This window comes from Martes martes (genome assembly GCF_963455335.1).
Source record: "Martes martes genome assembly, chromosome: 2".
Classification (NCBI taxonomy): Eukaryota; Metazoa; Chordata; class Mammalia; order Carnivora; family Mustelidae; genus Martes; species Martes martes.
Window position 1 is genome coordinate 108935467 of NC_137889.1, and position 20211 is coordinate 108955677.

At 36.4% G+C, this 20211-nt stretch overlaps 1 protein-coding gene across 1 annotated transcript in view; it reads right to left on the reverse strand.

Moving 5' to 3' along the window:
* Positions 1–20211, reverse strand: part of CFI (complement factor I) — a 48602-nt gene that overhangs the window by 6913 nt on the left and 21478 nt on the right. Inside the window, exons 6-11 of the mRNA XM_080797501.1 lie at positions 19950–20063; positions 19742–19852; positions 12176–12217; positions 10956–10991; positions 9089–9192; positions 8809–8912 (exon numbers count right to left, since the gene is read on the reverse strand). Of these exons, the coding sequence (XP_080653627.1) occupies positions 8809–8912; positions 9089–9192; positions 10956–10991; positions 12176–12217; positions 19742–19852; positions 19950–20063 (511 nt within the window). The remainder of the gene's footprint in view (positions 1–8808; positions 8913–9088; positions 9193–10955; positions 10992–12175; positions 12218–19741; positions 19853–19949; positions 20064–20211) is intronic.

Below are 20211 nucleotides of genomic sequence, written 5' to 3' on the forward strand. Positions count from 1 at the left end.
GACGATATATTGAGGAAAAATACCAAATATAAACATGAACATCTGATGCTTTATCTTTATATCCTCCCTTTTAAAGGACTACCTTCCTTTTTCCAGATTTTAAAAAAAATTCTTGCATAATGAAGAAGTGTGATTAAATTTATGGGGTAGAATTAAAGTCAGTGGGTAAATGAAGAGATGGATAATCCACTTAAATGCTCAAGGGACATAAAGAACCCACTAACAACCAGAGATGCCCAGAAGTGGAATGAATTGGCTACCTCTGGAGTGAGACCGTCATCACTGAAGGTGTTCAAGCAGAGACCAGAAAGCACGTAGCCAGAAATGTGGCTGAGGAAATGGGGAAATCAGGACACACATTCCTATCACTCTGCCAAACCCAGAGGTTCTCAGGGTGGAGACCATAGCAGTCATTATCCTGCGTTTAAGACTGACTTCATGTTGGGGCACCTGGGTAGCTCAGTGGGTTAAGCCTCTGCCTTCCACTTGGGTCCTGATCTCAGTGTCCTGGGATCGAGCCCTGCATTGGGATCTTTGCTCAGCGTGGGGCCTGCTTCTCCCTCTCTCTCTGTCTATTTGTGATCTTTCTCTCTGTCAAATAAATACATAAAAATCTTTAAAAAAAAAAAAGACTGACTTCATGTTAACATTGCATTGTATTTATTTGCTCTCAAGCCTTTCTTCATGTTGGACTGTGCTACTGGAGGTCAAAGATGGGGTCTAATTCATCTGTGGATATATGCCTGCATCTAGTATTGTACCTGGCATATATTCACTGTTTTAAATTTCAGTTGAAATGGTTAATGGGCCAAATATTGCTTGCTCCTATGCCTCACTCAATTGCCATACTATTTTTTACCTCATGGTTTCCAGCAAATTAGCATTTACCATCATTTTCTCAGGTAATCACCTAACAGTTAGATAGTGTTGTTCTAGGAACCAATGAGGTGTTCAGGATGCTTTTTATTTATACATAATATTCCAAGAATGCTGTGAACCATATTAATTTTGGTTGTTTTTTTAGGATCAGAAGTCATGAATATCATTTAAAGGTTAACCCTGTTTATTCATTCTATTTACTAACAAATACTTAGTGTGTACCTACTGTGCTTTCCACTGGCACATAGAAATGAACAAAATCAGAAATATTTCCTGTTTTCATGGAGTTCAGGATCTAGGGAAAGATGCAGTAGTAAATGGATAATGATAATAGTGAAGATATGTATTCTACTGTGTAAAGTGAGAGGAATGAACAGCACATGGGGTTCTGAGAACTTAGCAAAAAGGCTTTGACTTACAGGAGTTGGGAAAGATTCTCTGAGGAAGTGAAGATTGAGCTAAGGTCTGAATAAAGAGCAGTAGCACTAACTAGAGAAACAGGTTGGGAAAAGTCATTTCAGGCACGAGAAATAATATATGAAGGTCTCTGTGCAACAGGGAGCAGGGTGTACATGAGTAGCTAAAAGAAGTCCACAGCAGGTAGAGCAGACAGCAAGAGTTGAAGCCGTGGGGCAAGATGAAATTGGCAAAGGTACTTAGGGGTCAGATCATATGGAGCCTCATGGGCCATGTTAAAAATGTTGTTTAGATATTTTAGAAGCAAACAAGCTTGGCAAAACAAGTGTCTGACATCTTCAGCCTCCCTCAGGGAGAAGTGGACACTTCCTCCCACCAAAATTCATGAGAATATGCATTAAAAAAGTAGAAACAACATAGATTAAGACTACTGAGAGTGGTGGTCCATGATGGCAGTGTAGGAACACCCTGAACTCACTTTGTCCCATGGACACACTGTATCTACACCTACATATAAAGCAATACCTCCTGAAGAAGAACGGGAGGCCAACTGAACAACTTCTGCACAACAACAACAGAGGGACCACAGAGAGAATGGTAGGAGAGACAGAGACATGGTAATAATGGGAATTCCAGGGGCGCCTGGGTGGCTCAGTGGGTTAAAGCCTCTGCCTTCGGCTCAGGTCATGATCCCAGGGTCCTGGGATCAAGCCCCGCATCAGGCTCTCTGCTCAGCAGAGAGCCTGCTTTCTCCTCTCTCTGCCTGCCTCTCTGCCTACTTGTGATTTCTGTCTGTCAAATAAATAAAATCTTAAAAAAAAAAAATAACAGGAATTCCAGACTTGATTCAATGACCTGAAGATGCTGGTGAGTGCCATTGTCTATGTTTTCCCCACCCCCCATCTTGATAGCACAGATGGGTGTAGGGGCCAGACACTCTGGGGTGGCCTATAGTCTCAGTGACCCCAGATTCCTAGCCCTAACATCTCCAGCCATCCCCTATAGGCAAGCCCCTGCCTGCACCCATCCCATCTCCAGCTATCTCACTGAGGCTGCCACAATACAGTGCACACCCAGACACCCCCTGTTTGTGCCCACTATATCTTCAACCTTCACTCCAAAGTGGACCAGGTGGAAAGTACTCCAGGAAACCTCCAGTCTGTACCTGCTTCAGCTCCAGCCATCCCATCGGGCAGACCCATATGGAGTGCCCCAGCCTGCCGGCCCCAGTTTCAGGTATCCTACCATAGTGGCCCTGGTACAGAGCACCCTGGAACTTGCCAAGCCAGACCAATTCCAGCTCCAGCTCTCCAGCCAGGTGGTTCCGGCATGGAGCACCCTGGGACCCCCAGGCCCATACCCACCCCAGCTTCAGCTGTTCCTGTAGGGTGGCCCCAGTGCAGCATGCCCTAAGACCCACTATCCCATGCCTGCTTCAGCTTTGACCAGTCAACCAAAGCCTCCAGTACACACAGTCAACACAGGGAAGAACCTGCACAAGACCACTCCTTCAAGACTGGGAAAGGTAGCTTTTCTGCCTAATTCACAGAAACAGAGAAAGTCAAACAAAATCAGCAGACAGAGGAATATATTCCAAATAAAAGAAAAAACAAGACAAAACCCCAGGGATTAAAAAACAAAAAAAACAAAACCCTGATGAAATGGAAGTAAGTAATTTATCTAGTAAAGAGTTCAAAGTAATGGTCATAAAGATGCTCACTGAACTTGGGAGAATGGAGGAACACAGAGAAAACTTCAACAAAGAGTTGAAAAGGATAAGAAAGAACCAAAAAGAAATCACAGAGCTGAAGAAAACAATAACTGAACTAAAAAATATTCTATAGGAAATCAATAGCAGATTAGATGATCCATAAGAACAGGTCAGTGATCTGGAAGACAGAATAGTGTAAATTACTCAAGCAGAACAGAAAAAAGAAAAATAATTTTTAAAAAGCATAAGCTTGAGAGACCTTGGACAACATCAAGTATGCTAACATTCACATTTTAGGTATCCACAAGAGAAATAGAGGTGGGCAGAAAAGTTACTTGAAGAAATAATAGTTGAAAACTTTCTTAACCTGGGGAAGGAAAGAGATATCCAGGTCCAGGAAGCACAGAGAGTCCCAAAACAAGATGAACCCAAAGAGATCCATACCAAGGCATATTATAATTAAAATGGCAAAAATTAAAGATAAAGAGAAAATCTTAAAAGCAGAAAGGGAAAAACAGCTACAAACAAGGGAAACCCCATAAGTCAGCAAAGACTTTCAGGCCAACGGGGAGTAGCAGGATATATTTAAAGTGCTGAAAAGGAAAAGCTTACAACCAAGAATATACTATTTGGCATGATTATCATTCAGGATTGAAGAAAAGATAAAGAATTCCCAGAGAAGCAAAAGCTGAAGTTCATCACCATTAGACTGGCCTTACAAAAAATGTTAGAGGGAAAGCCATAACTAGAAATAAGGAAATACATGAAAGAAAAAAAATCTTACTGATACCTAAACATAGAGTAAAGGCAGTAAGTAAATTGGCTACTTGCAAAGTTAATATGAAGGTTAAAAGATAAAAATAGTAAAATCAACTATAACTAAAATAAGCAGTTAAGGGACACACATAATAAAAAGATACATTTTTTATTTAAGACATTAAAAGCTTAAAATATGAGGGAGGGTGTAAAAAATGTAGTGCTTTTAGAATGTGTTCATATTAAGTGACTATCATATATATATATATATATATATATATATATATATGGGAAGAGAGAGAGGTTGCTACATATGTAGTTAATATATATGAGAATCATGGTGAGCACAAACCAAAAACATAAAATAGATATACAAAAGATAAAGACAAAAGAACTTAAACATAAAACTAAAGAAAATCATCAAGCACAATGGAAGAGATGCAGAGAACAAGAAAGGAACAGAGAAGAACCATAGAAACAACCAATAAACAATGAACAAAATGGCAATAAGTACATACCTATCAATAATTACATGTAAATGAATTAAATGCACCAATTGAAAGACATAGAGTGGTTGAGTGGGTCAAAAACAGGACTCAGCTATATGTTGCCTATGAGAGACTCATTTCAGATCTAAACACACAAACTGAAAATGAGGGGATAGAAAAATATGTTCCACACAAATGGAAACAGAAAGGAAGCTGGTGTAGCAATACTCAAACAGACAGAATAGGCTTTAAAACAAAGACTGTAACAAAAGATAAAGAAGAGCGTTACATAATGATAAAGGGTAAATCTAAGAAGAGGCTATAATATTCATAAAGATTTATGAACCCAACATAGGATCACCTAATTATATAAAGCAAGTATTAACATACATAAAGAAAGATACGGTAATACAATAATAGTAGGGGACTTTAATACACCATTTACATCAATGGATAGAGCAACCAGACAGAAAATCAATAAGGAAACATGGGCCTTAAGTGATACATTAGACCAGATGGACTTAATACATATATACAGAACATTTTATTCCCAAACTACAGAATACACATTCTTTTTAGCACACAGGAATGTTCTCCACAGTGCATTATATGTTAGGCAACAAAACAAGTCTTAATATATTCAAGAAGATAGAAATCATATCAAGCATTTCTTCTGACCATGTAAGTATGAGACTAGAAATCAATGAAAAGAAGAAAACTGGAAAAAACACAAACACATGGAAGCTAAATGGCATGTTACTAAACAGCAAATGGGTCAAAGAAAAATCAAGGAGAAAAAAAAACAAAAAACAAAAACGCCTTGACACAAATGAAAATGGAAATACAACAGTCCAAAATCTAAGGGATACACCAAAAATAGTTCTAAGAGAGAAGTTCTTAGTAATATATGTCTACCTAAAGAAACAAGAGAAATCTCAAATAAACCATCTAACCTTATACCTAAAAGCACTACAAAAAGAACAGAGCCGAATATTAGTAGAAGGAAGGAAATAACAAAGATTAGAACAGAAATAAATGAAATAGAGACAAAAAATAGGAAAAAAACAATAGAACTAAAAGCAGATTTTTTAAAAGATAAAAAATTTGATAAACCTCTAGCCAGGCCCGTCAAGAAAAAGAGAGCCTAAATAAATAAAATCAGAAACAAAGGAGGAGAAGTTAAACTCACAGCACAGAATTAGAAGTGGTTATAAGAGATTACTATGAACAACTATACACCTATAAAACCTAAAAGAAATAGATAAATTCCTAGAAACATACAACTTCCAAAAGTGAATCACAAAGAGATAGAAAATCTGAACAGATGATTATAAGTAATGAAATTAACTTAAAAACTTACAATACACAAAAGTTCAAAACTAGACAGCTTCATAGTGAATTCTGCCAAATATTTAAAGAAGAGGTAGCACCTATCCTTCTTAAATTGTTCCAAAAAATTGCAGAGGAAAGAATACATCCAGATTCATTCTATGAGGCCAACACTACCTTGATACCAAAGCCAGACAAAGACACTACAGGAAAAGAAAATTACCCACCAATATCTCTGATAAGCACAGATGCAAAGACCATCAACAAAATATTAGCAAACTGAATTAAACAGTACATTAAAAGGATCTTCACCATGATCAAGTGGGATTTATTCCAGGGATGCAAGGATGGCTTAACATCTACAAATCAATCAATGTGATATACCATATTAATAAAACAAAGGATAAAAATCATATGATTAGCTCAATAGATGCAGGAAAGAAAATTCAACACTCACTTATGATAAACACTCTCATCAAAGGGGATACAGAAGAAATGTACCTCAGTGTAATAAAGGCTACAGATGACAAATCTGTAGTTAACATACACACTGGTGAAAGCTCTTCCCCTAAGTTCAGAAACAAGACAAGGATGCCCACTTTGCCGCTTGTATTTCACATAGTATTGGATGTTCTACCTGCAGCAATCAGACAAAAAAAAAAAAAAAAAAGAAAAGAAAGAAAGAAAGAAAAAGAGAAAAAAAATAAAAGAAATAAAAGGCATCCAAAATGATAAGGAATAAATAAAACTATCACTATCTGTTGATGGCATGATAATACATATAGAAAACTCTGAAGATGCCACCAGAAAACTATTAGAACTGATAAATGAATTTGGTAAAATTGCAGGGTACAAAATTAACATACAGATATTGTTTCTATACATTAATAATGAACTACCAGAAAAAAATAATTCTATCTAAAATTGCATCAAAAAGAGTAAAATACCTAGGAATAAATTTAAGTGAAAGACTATAGGACATTGATGAAAGAAATTGGAAGTGACACAAATAAATGGAAAGAAATACCATGTGGATTGGAAGAACCAATATTTTTAAAATGTCTAGACTACCCAAAGCAATCTACACATTTAATGTGATTTTTTAAATTAAAAAACCAATGGTATTTTTCATAGACCTAGAACAAAGAATCCTGAACTTTGTATGGAACCACAAAAGACCCCCAAAAGTTTCAGCAATCTTGAGAAAGAAGAACAAAGCTGGAAGTATCAAATTCCCTGATTTTGAACTATACTACGAAGCTATAATAATCAACATACTGTGGTACTGGCCTGAAAACATACACATAAATTGATGGAATAGTGTAGAGAGCCCAGAGAAAATCTCACACACATATAAGGTCAATTAACCTATGACAAAGGAGCTAAGAATATACAAGCTAAAATAAACATGGGATTATATTAAACTTAAAAACCTTTTGTATGATGAAGGAAACTGTCAACACAACAAAGAGAGAACTTACTGAATGGAAGAAGAAATTTGCAAATCCTAAATCTGACAAGGAGTTAATATCTAATATATACATAGAACTTATACGACTTAAAAAAAAAACTAAAAAATGGGCAGAGTTCTTGAATAGACATTTTCCCAACGATATACAGAGACATACAGATGGTCAACAGACACATGAAAAGACGCTCAACATCTTTAATCATCAGGGAAATGCAAATCAAAACCATCAGAATGGCTAGTATCAAAAAGACAAGAAATAACAAGTGTTGGCCAGGACTTCAAGAAAAGGGAACACTTGTGCCCTGTTGGTGGGAATGTAAATTGGTACAGCCACTAAGGAAAACAGTACAGAGGTTCCTCAAAAAGCTAAAAATAGAACTGCGATGTGATCCAGCGATTCTGCTTTTGAGTATTTACCCAAAGAAAATGAAAACCAATTTAAAGGCATATATGCCTCTTATGTTCACTGCAGCATTATTTATAACAACCAAGATATGGAAAGAACCTAAGCATCTATTGATAGATAAATGGAGAAATAACATATATTAATATGGGCAAACATATATTAAATAGGGCAAAATAGGTGAAGAGGATTAGGAAGTACAATCTTCTAGCTATAAAGTAAATAAGCCAAGGGGATTAACATACAGCATAGAGAATATAGTCAGCGATATTGCAAAAGTATTGTACAATGACAGATGGTACTGACAACTATGTTTCTGCTGCTGACTAGAAGTATAACTATAGCCAAGTTATATAACTTCTCAGTCTCCGTCTGCTAATCCACAAAATGGGAAGACTGACATTTACCTCTTAGGACTGTTAAGAATATTAAAACAAAATAACATATGTGAAAGTGCCACACACATTATCTGGTCTGGAAGAGGTGCTCAACAGAGGATGTTTCATTCATTCGAGAGATCAGAACTGAGACTGGAATCCCAAACTCTGTCCTCCTGCTGACCTTAACTTGTTATCAATACCTTTTGTGTGTTGCCCTTTAGCCACTGGTATGGACTGAATTGTGTTCCCCCAAAGTTCATATGTTGAAGACCTAACCCCCAACATGACTAGATTTGGGGAGAGTCTTTAAAGAGGTAATAAAGTTTAAATAAGGACATAAGTGGAGTTGTAATCCCATATGATTGGTCTCCTTATGGGAAGAAGAGACATCAGGGACGCACACAAGCAGAAGACGAGCAAGCCAGTGCTAGAGCAGCAGGTGAGACAATTAGCTCAGAGTTTAGAGAAATTCCTTTACTGTCTGGAACACATATCAAATACATGTAAGGGTCTCTGGAAGGGGCCAAAAAGTTTTGTGCATTTGAAGACTTTAAATGCATGTGGCTCTTTAAATAACATCCTTGTTGAAAAGAGACCAGAGAAAATGCCCGGTTAGCAACATCTCTTTATCAACTTTTCAGTCATAAACTCTTCTCAACAGTTTGGTCCTAACTCTACAAAATGTAAAGAGTATCTACTTGCTTTCCCATCCTGCAAATGAGTCACGTGACATAACTTGGTACCTCTGGTTTTGATCTGACCTTGCCATCTGGGATCATAATTTGATCTGGGAGGGAAGACCACAGTAGGTTCTAGGGGGATGGTCTCTGGGGTTCCAGTCATGAATACTGGAGGGGATTTAGCTGTCAAGAGAGTGGAATTTGTCACATGTTTTTATCTAGCATCTGCCACAATCTCTATTACACACTTTCATTATTTCAGGGAATCCAAAATCTTTTTGGAGACATTTTTACCTGAGACAGTGTGCAGCAGTCAAAATCCAACACCCTCCAATATAAATTCCTCCACATTTGATTTTCTGATTTTCCTTAATTGCCACCTGCCATGGAAAGTCACCCTGTAAGAGACATTAGTGAGACATTAGTGTGGTCACTGCCATTCTACCAGATGGTGATAGACAGGTGGCTCTAAGATATGTCCATTGCAAAAGTCCCAGTCTCTTATCATTACATATCTCCCCCACCTTTCTTTGTTTTTCAAACTTGGGCTACTCCTGGGAAGTAACAGGTTTACCATGTGTGCTGGCTTTCCTCCTACAACTCGTTTCCTTCGAATGGGCACACTGTCTTTAACTCCACAGGACACTTTAGGGAGAAAAGACTTTATCCGTTTTCTTTCTTCAAGAAAGGAAGAGATTGTATCATTATGATTTTGAACCCATTACTTCTTGATTATTTTTGCCACCAAAACAGCAAAGTCACTGCTAAAACAAAACAGGCTGGATTGATTAATAAATTATTTTAGATATTAATTGGTACTATTGACCTTGTTTAAAAATTCTGGCTTATCAACAAGGATGGGACTGGAGGAGATTATAAGAAGTGAAATAAGTCAAGCGGAGAAAGGCAATTATCATATAGTTCATTTATTTGTGGGACATATTGGAAGACATTAGGAGAAGGTAGGGAAAAATGAAGGGGGAAGGGAAATCGGAGGGGGATATGAACCATGAGAGACTGTGGACTCCCGAGAAACAAACTGAGGATTTTAGAGGGGAGGGGAGTGGGGGATGGGTTGGCCTGGTGATGGGTATTAAGGAGGGCAAGTACTGCATGGAGCACTGGGTGTTATACGCAAACAATGAATCATGGAACAGTATATCAAAAACTAAAGATGTACTGTATGGTGACTAACATAACATAATAAAAAAAATTCTAGCTTAATATGAAAATTGGCTCAATTCTCTGAAGTTCTGCCTGAAGGTACATGGGTGGGGCAGAAAGAGGCTAACTGAAGGTTTAAACATTTTCATGGGTCATGCTCGAAATCTGGTTGTTTTTGACAAAACTGATATGACAAAACTCATAGCAAATAAAAAAACATTATGTAGGTCTAAAATGTTGTTTTCACTTCAAAATTAGCCTTGCGAATTAACTCATTTTTTAAATTTTTTTAATAAACATATAATGTATTATTAGCCCCAGGGGTACAGGTCTGTGAATCACCAGGTTTACACACTTCACAGCACTCACCATAGCCAATACCCTCCCCAATATCCATAACCCCACCACCCTCTCCCCACCCCCCTCCCCCCAGCAACCCTCAGTTTGTTTTGTGAGATTGAGAGGCTCTTATGGTTTGTCTCCCTCCTGATCCCATCTTGTTTCATTTATTCTTTTCCTACCCGCAAGTCCCCCACATGGCATCTCCACTTCCTCATATCAGGGAGATCATATGATAGTTGTCTTTCTTCAATTGACTTATTTTGCTAAGCATAATACCCTCCAGTTCCATCCACATTGTCACAAATGGCAAGATTTCATTTCTTTTGATGGCTACATAGTATTCCATTGTATATATATACCACATCATCTTTAACCATTCATCTGTTGATGGACATCTAGGTTCTTTCCACAGTTTGGCTATTGTGGACATTGCTGCTATAAACATTCAGGTGCACGTGCCCCTTTGGATCACTATGTTTGTATCTTTAGGGTAAATACCCAGTAGTGCAATTGCTGGGTCATAGGGTAGCTCTATTTTCAACTTTTTAAGGAACCTCCATGCTGTTTTCCAGAGTGGTTGCACCAGCTTGCATTCCCACCAACAGTGTAGGAGGGTTCCCCTTTCTCCGCATCCTCGCCAGCATCTGTCATTTCCTGACTTGTTAATTTTAGCCATTCTGACTGGTGTGAGGTGGTATCTCATTGTGGTTTTGATTTGTATTTCTCTGATGCCGAGTGATGTGGAGCATTTATGTTTGTTTTTCTTAAAAGTGATAAGGAGAAGAGTAATGTTATTTTTTTCTATTTACATTGATAGCAAAGGTAATTGTTGCTTGAATTAATTACATATACATGCATACATACATACACACACAACATTAAAATGCAAATGTTAACCAGGGAAGCACTAGTAAAAAAGAATAATTTTAATTTACCTTCATCCATATTAGCGGTCAAAAATTGTGTCTCTTCTAAAATAAAACAAAAAGTTCCAATGTTTATGGTTGTGTTCATAAGAAAAATCAAATAATTAAAATTATTTAAACTTTGATCATAACTTTCTATCTTAAAACCTGTCCTATATTGATTGATTGATTGATTTATGAGAGAGAGAGAAATTACATGCACATGCATGGGTGAGCACAAGTGGGGGAGGGGCAGAGAGAGAGAATCTTAAACAGACAGGCTCCACAGACATGGGCTTGAGTGGCCACTCTGAGATTGTGACTTGAGCCAAAATCAAGGGTTGGATGCTTAACCCACTGAGCCACCCAGGTATCCAAAAACCTGTCGTCTGTTTAAAAAGGACAGTAGAAATCCTCAAAGCACACCATCTTATTTCCTTTCTATACCTAGATTATTGTGAAGGCTCAGGATGAACTATGGAGAAATTTTGCACGCACCAACCGGATGTGTCTGTTAGGACAAATGAATGGTGAGACCCATGGTGCTGTGGTTTTCTGCATTTAGAATAGGCAAAATGCTTGGGTCAGAGAAGGAAAGCTGCTTTTTCAACTCTGATTCACAAAGTCCTTACATAAGGTAGGGAACAGTTACTAACACTGACTGAGAGAGTACTGAGCTGACACTAAAAAGGCCTCTCTGCCTACACTAACGAGAAAGCTGAGTAATTGCTAACACGTGGTCATAACATGTGCAATTAATAGTTACATTAAAATATAAGAAGAGGAGTACCTGGGTGGCTCAGTGGGTTAAACATCTGACTCTTGATTTCTGTTCAGGTCATGATCTCGGGATCATGAGACAGAGCCCTGCATCAGGCTCCATGCTCAGCGGGGAATTTGCTTAAGATTCTCTCTCTCTCTCTCCCTGTGCCCCTCCCCAAGTTCACACTCTCTCTCATATACACTGTCTCGCTAAAATAAACAAATCTTTAAAATATATATATAAGAAGACAACAGTTGCTTTGTTTGCTTCAATTCTGCTGCAATATTCCAAGAATTCAACAGAATTTTTACCTCGAGCCACATGTAAAAAGCCCCATAGAAAAAACCCAAAAATTTACCACAGCAGAGGATAATTTTTGAGACAAATGTATACCATATAAATGATATACATATATCATAAAACTATAAAACTTTATCCTTGTTTTCATTTCCGTAATATAAATTTTCTCTTATAAAAATGGATTTACCTTTAATTTCAGGATGGCCTTTAATTTCAGAATTTCCATTTCCTAAAAATAAAACAAAACATTTATTATAGCAGAGATAATATTCACCTGGATAAAATATACACCAATCATTAATATCTTAGAAATAGTATAACAACTTATTTTTTTACAAAGATAAAAGGGAATCACAGTATGTCATCTTTCTTTGATTTTTAATACCACATAACAGATGTTTCATATTGCATTTAAACACACACCAATTTCATTATATCAAGGAAATAATTTTTACTTGAGTTTTAAAAAGGTGTATATTTTGGATATATTTGAACACATATGGACAGCAAGTTTACTATACAGTTATATAAATTTATAACTCTTTTAAACTTATATTTATTAAAGGTGGGCTTTCCAGGATACGTGAAATCAAGTTATACTCCAAACTTCTTTTGGTTTAGTGATTCCGATCTGTCCACTGAAAGATCAATGAATATATTTATGTTTTTATTTTACATCTTTTCTCTCATTTGCTCTTGCTTAGAGAGGGAAAAATTAGAACCATTACTGAAATACAAAAAGGTGGTGCTCACTTTAAAGAAGGGTAAACTGAAGTAACAATGACAGTTGACTTAATGTATTTTTTATATGGATTTAAGAAGTTGATTTTAAAAAAAGCAAGCTTTGGGGTGCCTGGGTGGCTCAGTGGGTTGAGGCCTCTGCCTTCAGCTCAGGTCATGATCTCAGGGTCCTGGGATCGAGCCCCGCATCCGGTTCTCTGCTCAGCAGGGAGCCTGCTTCCTCCTCTCTCTCTCCCTGCCTCTCTGCCTACTTGTGATCTCTGTCAAATAAATGAATAAAATCTTTAAAAAAAATAAAAATAAAAAAAGCAAGCTTTATGTTATAGTTACTCCCTGATAGTGGGTTTTTTTTCCTCCCTGATAAGCTAACAAATTGTGTTCTTTGAACTTAAACTTTAGAGTTTTGAATCAGAAGAAGGAGAGGGAGGGAAAACAGACAGAAGAGGAGGAGAAGAAACCCCAAATATCATTATACTGAAAAAGTGAAATCAAACTATAGAACTTCAGAAGACAAATGCTGCATGGTCCTACTTATATGTGGAATCTAACAAAACAAACTCATCGAAAAAGAGATCAAATTGTGGTTATTAGGGTCAGGGGTGGGGTCTGGGAAATTACGTGAACCTGGTCAAAAGGTACAAACTTCCAGATCAGTAAGTGCTGGGGGTGTAATGTACAGCACGGTGACTAGAGTTACCATGGTTATATGGTATACTTGAGAGTTGCTAAGGGAGTAAATCCTAAATGTTTTCATCACACACACACATAAAAATTGTAACTATATGACATGATGGATATTAACTAAACTTACTGTGGTCATCGTCTCTCAATATATGTGTGCCAAGTCATTATGTTGTACACCTTCAACTTATATTCCATGTTGTATGTCCCAATCCTATCTCAATGAACCAGGAGGGAATGACTCTCAAGCTTCACCAGCAAGAGTCATGACTTACTGCCTTCCTCCCTAAAAGATGTTTGGAAATTTCTCTCTCCTCTCTTTACTAAGGTTTTAACTATATTTGATGGACATAAAAGTATTTTGCTCAACTACTTATATAAACTTCAAAAGAAATAATATGATTTGAGATCCTAAAAAGTGTGCTTTTACATTTAAGAACTGATGCGAATAGGAAACTAAACAAGACTTCAATAAAATCCAATAATACCAGGCAGTGACAAAATGTAATTATCAATTCATTTATATATATATATACCATGTATTTAATGCTTAGCTCTAAATCACATTTGGAATATAAAAATAATTAGATTCTATTTTCAAGAACAGGGCCTGACACACATAGTAAGAACTTAATAAATAGTCATTTAGAAAATTAATGAATATAATAACTTCAAGAAAGCACTGATGTAAGCAAGAAGTTGGTCTGTGTGACACAGAGTAGGTACCTAGTAAGTATTTTTACCATCAGAGGCTTTTCAATGAGCACCAAAAAACAAAGAGCATTAACACATTGCTTTGAAACTTGGTAAGTAAAGGGAAGAAATTAAAAACTATGTTTCCTTTCTTCTATGAATTGCATTTTATGGAAACAAAACAGCTGATAAAGGAAAGTTCTCTATAGAAAACCAGTTAATAAATGCAGAAGGAATGCTGATTTAGAATTCACCATCTTACAGTTCCTGTTGACAAACTGGATCTAGGCAACAATCACACAGGCCACTAAAAACCATTAAGATGAAAGGCTGTGGGGGAAATTTTTAAAGGAAAGATCAAACTGGTCCAGTGATCAATTTTAGCATCATTAGAAGTGGGATACCCAGAGAACATGACATTTTATGTAGTAAAAAGGACACAACACTACCCATCAAGAATTCTTGCTTAAAATATTGAACTTTGTATCTAATCAAATCTCTATAAATCCAGAATAAGGAACATCCTATAGGCAAATGATCAAGTTTCTCTAAAAATCAATGGCATGAAAAAATTGGGGGTGGATTTGTAGGTAACTTTTTTTTTTAAGATTTTATTTATTTATTTGACAGAGAGAGAGATCACAAGTAGACAGAGAGACAGGCAGAGAGAGAGGGAGAAGCAGGCTCCCCGCCAAGCAGGGAGCCCGATGGGGGGCTCGATCCCAGGACCCCAAGAACACGACCCTAGCCGAAGGCAGAGGCTCAACCCACTGAGCCACCCAGGCGCCCCAGTAAGTAACATTTTTAAAATTGAACTATTGTTGACATATAATATTAGTTTCAGATATATGACCTCATGATTCAACAATTCTATATATTATGCAATGCTGACCACAACAAGTGTGGTTACTATGTGTCATCATGCAACATCCTTACAATATTATTGACTATACTCTCTATGCTGTACTTTTCATCCCATGACTTTCTTATTTTATAACTGGAAGTTTGTACTTCTTAATCTCCTTCAACTAATTCCCCCATTCTCCCCACTACCCGCCTCTAGCAGCCACCAGTTTGTTGTCTGTATTTACGTATCTGTTTTGCTTTTCTTTGTTGGTTCATTTGTTTTGTTTTTTAATTTCCATGTGTAAGTGAAATCATATCGTATTTGTATTTCTCTGACTTATTTGACTTAGCAAAATACTCTCTAGGTTTATTATGTTGTTGCAAATGGAAAGATGTCATTCTTTTTTATGACCTGAGTAATATTCCAGTGTGTGTGTGTGTGTGTGTGTGTGTGTGTGTGTGTGTGTGTGTGTATTGCATCTTCTTTATCCATCCATTTGTCAGTGGACCCTTAGGTTGCTTCCATATCTTGGCTATTGTAAATCATGCAGCAATAAACATAGAGGTGCATAAATCTTTTTTGTATTTGTGTTTTTGTTTTCTTTGGGTAAATACCCAGTAGTGGAGCTGCTGGATCATATGGTAGTTTTATACACATATATATAATTTTTTTTTTTTTTTGAGAATCCTCCATACTGTTTTCCATAGTGGCTGCACCAACTTACTTTCCCATCAACAGTGCATAAAGGTTCTCTTTCTCCACATCTTTGCCAACACTTACTATTTCTTGTCTTTTTGATACTAACCAAGCTGACTAGTGTGAGGTGGTATCTCACTGTGGTTTTGATTTACATTTTCCTGATGATTAGGGATGTTGACCATCTTTTCATGTGTCTGTTGGCCATCTCTATGCCTTCTTTGGACAAATGTCTATTCAGTCCTGCCCATTTATTAATCAAGTTTGTGTGTGTGTGTGTTGAATTGTATAAGTTTTTATATATTTTGGAAATTAACCCCCTATCAGATATATCATTCACAAATATATTCTCCCATTCAATAGGTCATCTACTTATTTTGATGGTTTTCTTTGGTGTGCAAGAGCTTTTAATTTTGTTGTAGTCCCAACAGTTTATTTTTGCTTTTGTTTCCCTCGCCTGAGGAGACATATCTAGAAAAATGTTGCTATGGCACCCAAGAGGTTACTGCTTATGCTCTCTTTTAGGAGTCTTATGGTTTCAGATCTCACATTTAGATCTTTTCTTTTTAAATTTAAATTCAATTAACTAACATACATTTAGGTCTTTAAACCAATTTGAGTTTATTTTGTGTATGGTGAAAGAAAGTGGTCCAGTTTCATTTTTTTGAACGTACATTTCCAGCTTTCCCAACACCATTTATTGAAGAGACTGTCTTTTCTAGATTGTGTATTGTTGTTCCCTTTGTTGTAGGTTAATTGACCATGTAAGCATCAATTTATTTGTGGACTTTCTACCCTGTTTTATTGATCTATGTGTCTGCTTTTGTGCCAGTACCATGCTGTTTGATTACTACAGCTTTGTAGTATATCTTGAAATCTAGGATTTTGATACCTCCAGCTTTATTCTTTCTCAAGCTTGCTTTGGCTATTCAGGGTTTTTTGTGGTTCCATACAAATTTTAGGATTCTTTTCTCTAGCTCTGTGAAAAATACTATTGATATTTTGATAGGGATTATGTGAAATCTGTAGATTACTGGATAATATGGATGTTTTAAAAATAGTTGTTCTTCCAATCCATGAACATGGTATATCTTTCTATTTATTTGTGTCACTTTCAATTTCTTTCATCAATGTCTTACAGTTTTCAGAGTGTAAGTCTTTCACTTCCTTGGTTAAATTTATTCCTAGGCATTTTATTCCTTTGGTGCAATTGTAAATGTGATTGTTATCTTAATTTCTTTCTCTGATGGTTTGTTACTAGTATATAAAAACACAACTGATATCAGAATGTTAAATTTGTATCTTGCAATTTTACTGAATTCATTTATTGGTTCTTATTTTGTGTGTGTGTGTGTGTGTGTACAGTCTTTAGTTTTTGTTTTAAAAAAAAAATTATTTATTTCGGGGTGCCTGGGTGGCTCAGTGGTTTAAGCCTCTGCCTTTGGCTCAGGTCGTGATCTCAGGGTCCTGGGATCGAGCCCCACATCAGGCTCTCCACTTGGTGGGGAGCCTGCTTCCCCCTCTCTCTCTCTGCCTGTCTCTCTGCCTGCTTGTGATCTCTGTCTGTCAAGTAAATAAATAAAATCTTTTTTTAAAATTATTTATTTATTTGTTTGGGGGAGGGGCAGAGGGAGAGAATCTTCAAGCAGACTCTCCACTGAGTTCAGAGCCCAATGCAGGGCTCCATCTCAAGACCCAAAAGATCATGACTTGAGCCTAACCAAGAATTCAATGCTCAATTGACTGAGCCACCCAGACAGCCCTAGAGTTTCTATGTAAAGTATCATGTCATTTGCAAATGGTGACAGATTTTTCTTTACAAATTTAATTCCCTCTCTTTCCTCTCTCTCTCTCCCTTCCTTCCTTCCTTTCTTCCTTCCTTTCTTTCTTGTCTGATTGTTAGGACTCCAGTACTATGTTGAACAAAAGTGGCAATAGTGGACATCCTTGTCTTGCTCCTGATTTTAGAGGAAGTGTTCAGATTTTCACCACTGAATATGATATTAGCTGTAGGTTTGTCATATATGGCTTTTGTTGAAAGGTTGAAGTATATTCCCTCTAAACCCACTTGGTTGAGAGTTTTTTTTTCAAGAAATGGATATTGAATTTTGTCAAATTCTTATTTTGAATCTATTGTGATGATAATATATTTCATCCTTCATTTTGTTAATGTGATATAGCATACTGATTGATTAGAGGATATTGAATCACCATCCCTGGAATAAATCCCACTTGATCATGGTGAATGATTCTTTTAAAGTAATGTTGAATTTGGTTTGTTAATATTTTGTTGATGACTTTTGCACCTATGTTCATTAGGGATATTGATGTGTAATTTTCTTTTTTTTGTAGTGTCTTTGTCTAGTTTTGGTATCAGGGTAATGCCGGCCTTGTAGAATGAATTTGAAAGTTTTCCTACCTCTTCCTTTTTGGAACAGTTTGAGAATAGATATTAACTCTTCTTTAAGTGTTTGGTGGAATTAACCCATGAAGCCATTTGGTACTGAACTTTTGTTCGTTGGGAGTTTTTGTTTTGTTTTGTTTTGTTTTGTTTTTATTACCAATTCAATTTCATTACCAGTAATCAGTCTGTTCAGATTTTCTATTTATTCCTGATTTAGTTTTGGAAAATTGTATGTCTCTAAGAATTTTTCAGTTTCTTTTAGGTTGTCCAATTTTTTGCCATATCATTTTCATAAATGTCTTTTATAATATTTGTATTTCTATGGTGTCAGTTACTTTGCCTTTTTCATTTTTGATTTTATTTATTTGACTCTTCTTTCTTTTATTTCAATGACTCTGCCTAAAGATTTATCAGTTTTGGTTATCTTTTCAAAGAACCAACTCTTGGTTTCATTGGCATATTTAACTTAATTTAATTTAGTCTTTATTTCATTTATTTCTATTCTAATCTTTATTATTTCCTTTCTTTTACTAACTTTGGGCCTTTTCAGTTCTTCCTTTTCTAGTCCTTTTAGATATAATGTTAGATTATTTATTTGGGATTTTTCTTCTTTCTTGAAATAGGCCTGAATTGGCATAAACTTCCCTCTTAGAACTGCTTTTGCTGTGTCCCAAAGATATTGGACTACTGTATTTCCAGGTGGGTAACTCTTAAAGAATAAAAGCTTCTTTAAAAACGTAACAATCAAATACAATGTTAGATTCTTTTGAAACTTGATTCAAATACATTGTTTTTGAGAAGAGTACGTGACTGGATCAGTCAGTTAAGCATCTGAGGACTCTTGGTTTCAGTTCAGGTCATGATCTCACAGTTGTGGGATTAAGCCCCCCATTGGGCTCTGGGCTCTGGGCTCAGCTTGGAGTCTGGTTCAGACTCTCTCTCCGTCTCCCTCCTGCTCACTCTCTCTCTCAAATAAATAAATAAAATCTTTTAAAAAATATATTTTTGAGACAGCTGGGAAAACTTGAACATGGGCTGTTATTAAACAGTGTTAGAGAATTACTATTATTAGGAATACTAATGAGAGTATTTTGTGTATGTATAAAGTATAGCATTAGAAATGCATCTAGGGGGGTGCCTGAGTGGCTCAGTGGGTTAAGCCTCTGCCTTCTGCTCAGGTCATGATCTCAGGGTCCTGGGATCGAGCCCCACATCGGGCTCTCTGCTCAGTAGGAAGCCTGCTTCCTTCTTTGTCTCTGCCTGCCTCTCTGCACACTTGTGATCTCTGCCTGTCAAATAAATAAATAAAATCTTAAAAAAAAAAAAAAGAAATGCATCTAGGTGAAGTGACATGATATCTCAAGTGTGCTTTAAAGTACTCAAACAAACAAGCTGAACAAAACTGGCAAAACACTACTAATTGTTCAAGGGAGAGAGAGGCACATATTGGTTCGTTCTCATAATCTATTTTTGTTATGTAGGAGCTTTACTAATAAAAAGTTCTGAAATAACAAATGTATTTAATAAAAGAAAATTTGAGAAATGAACATTCCATAGTTCTTCAAATGCCCACTCAGTAGTACTCTTACTAAGACTCCCCTATACTCACTTAAGATTACAATTTACCTAAAAGAAAGTTTCTGGGTCCCCATATCAAGTCATAGAAAAACATAACACAAACCCATAATTACCTTCACAACCAACTTCATCCTCTCCTGTAATACAGTCCACCTCACCGTTGCATTTATGTTTGTTTGGAATACAAACCCCAGATTTACAGAAGAAACTTTTCCCTCGGCATCCTACACAAACATAAATAGAAGAAGGTTTTTATTTTTGTTTTTTCATACTTAAAATACAATAGGATAGAATCTGAGATTTAGTGGGCGTATCTTCTACCTGTACAGCACAGTTCGTCACTCAGGTCTCCACAGTCGTTGATACCATTACAGGTTCTTTTTTGAGGAATGTATTTCCCATTCACACAGTGAAAGGAGTCATTTGCTGGAGGAGCTGTAAATTAGGAATTCTCTTTGTGAAATTTATGTATGGAGTTGTAGGTGACATCTTGATTACATTTGGAATGAGGACATTAAGATAAAGTCAGGCATCAAATAGAAAATGATATACAACGTATTGGTAGCATCAACATAATATATAT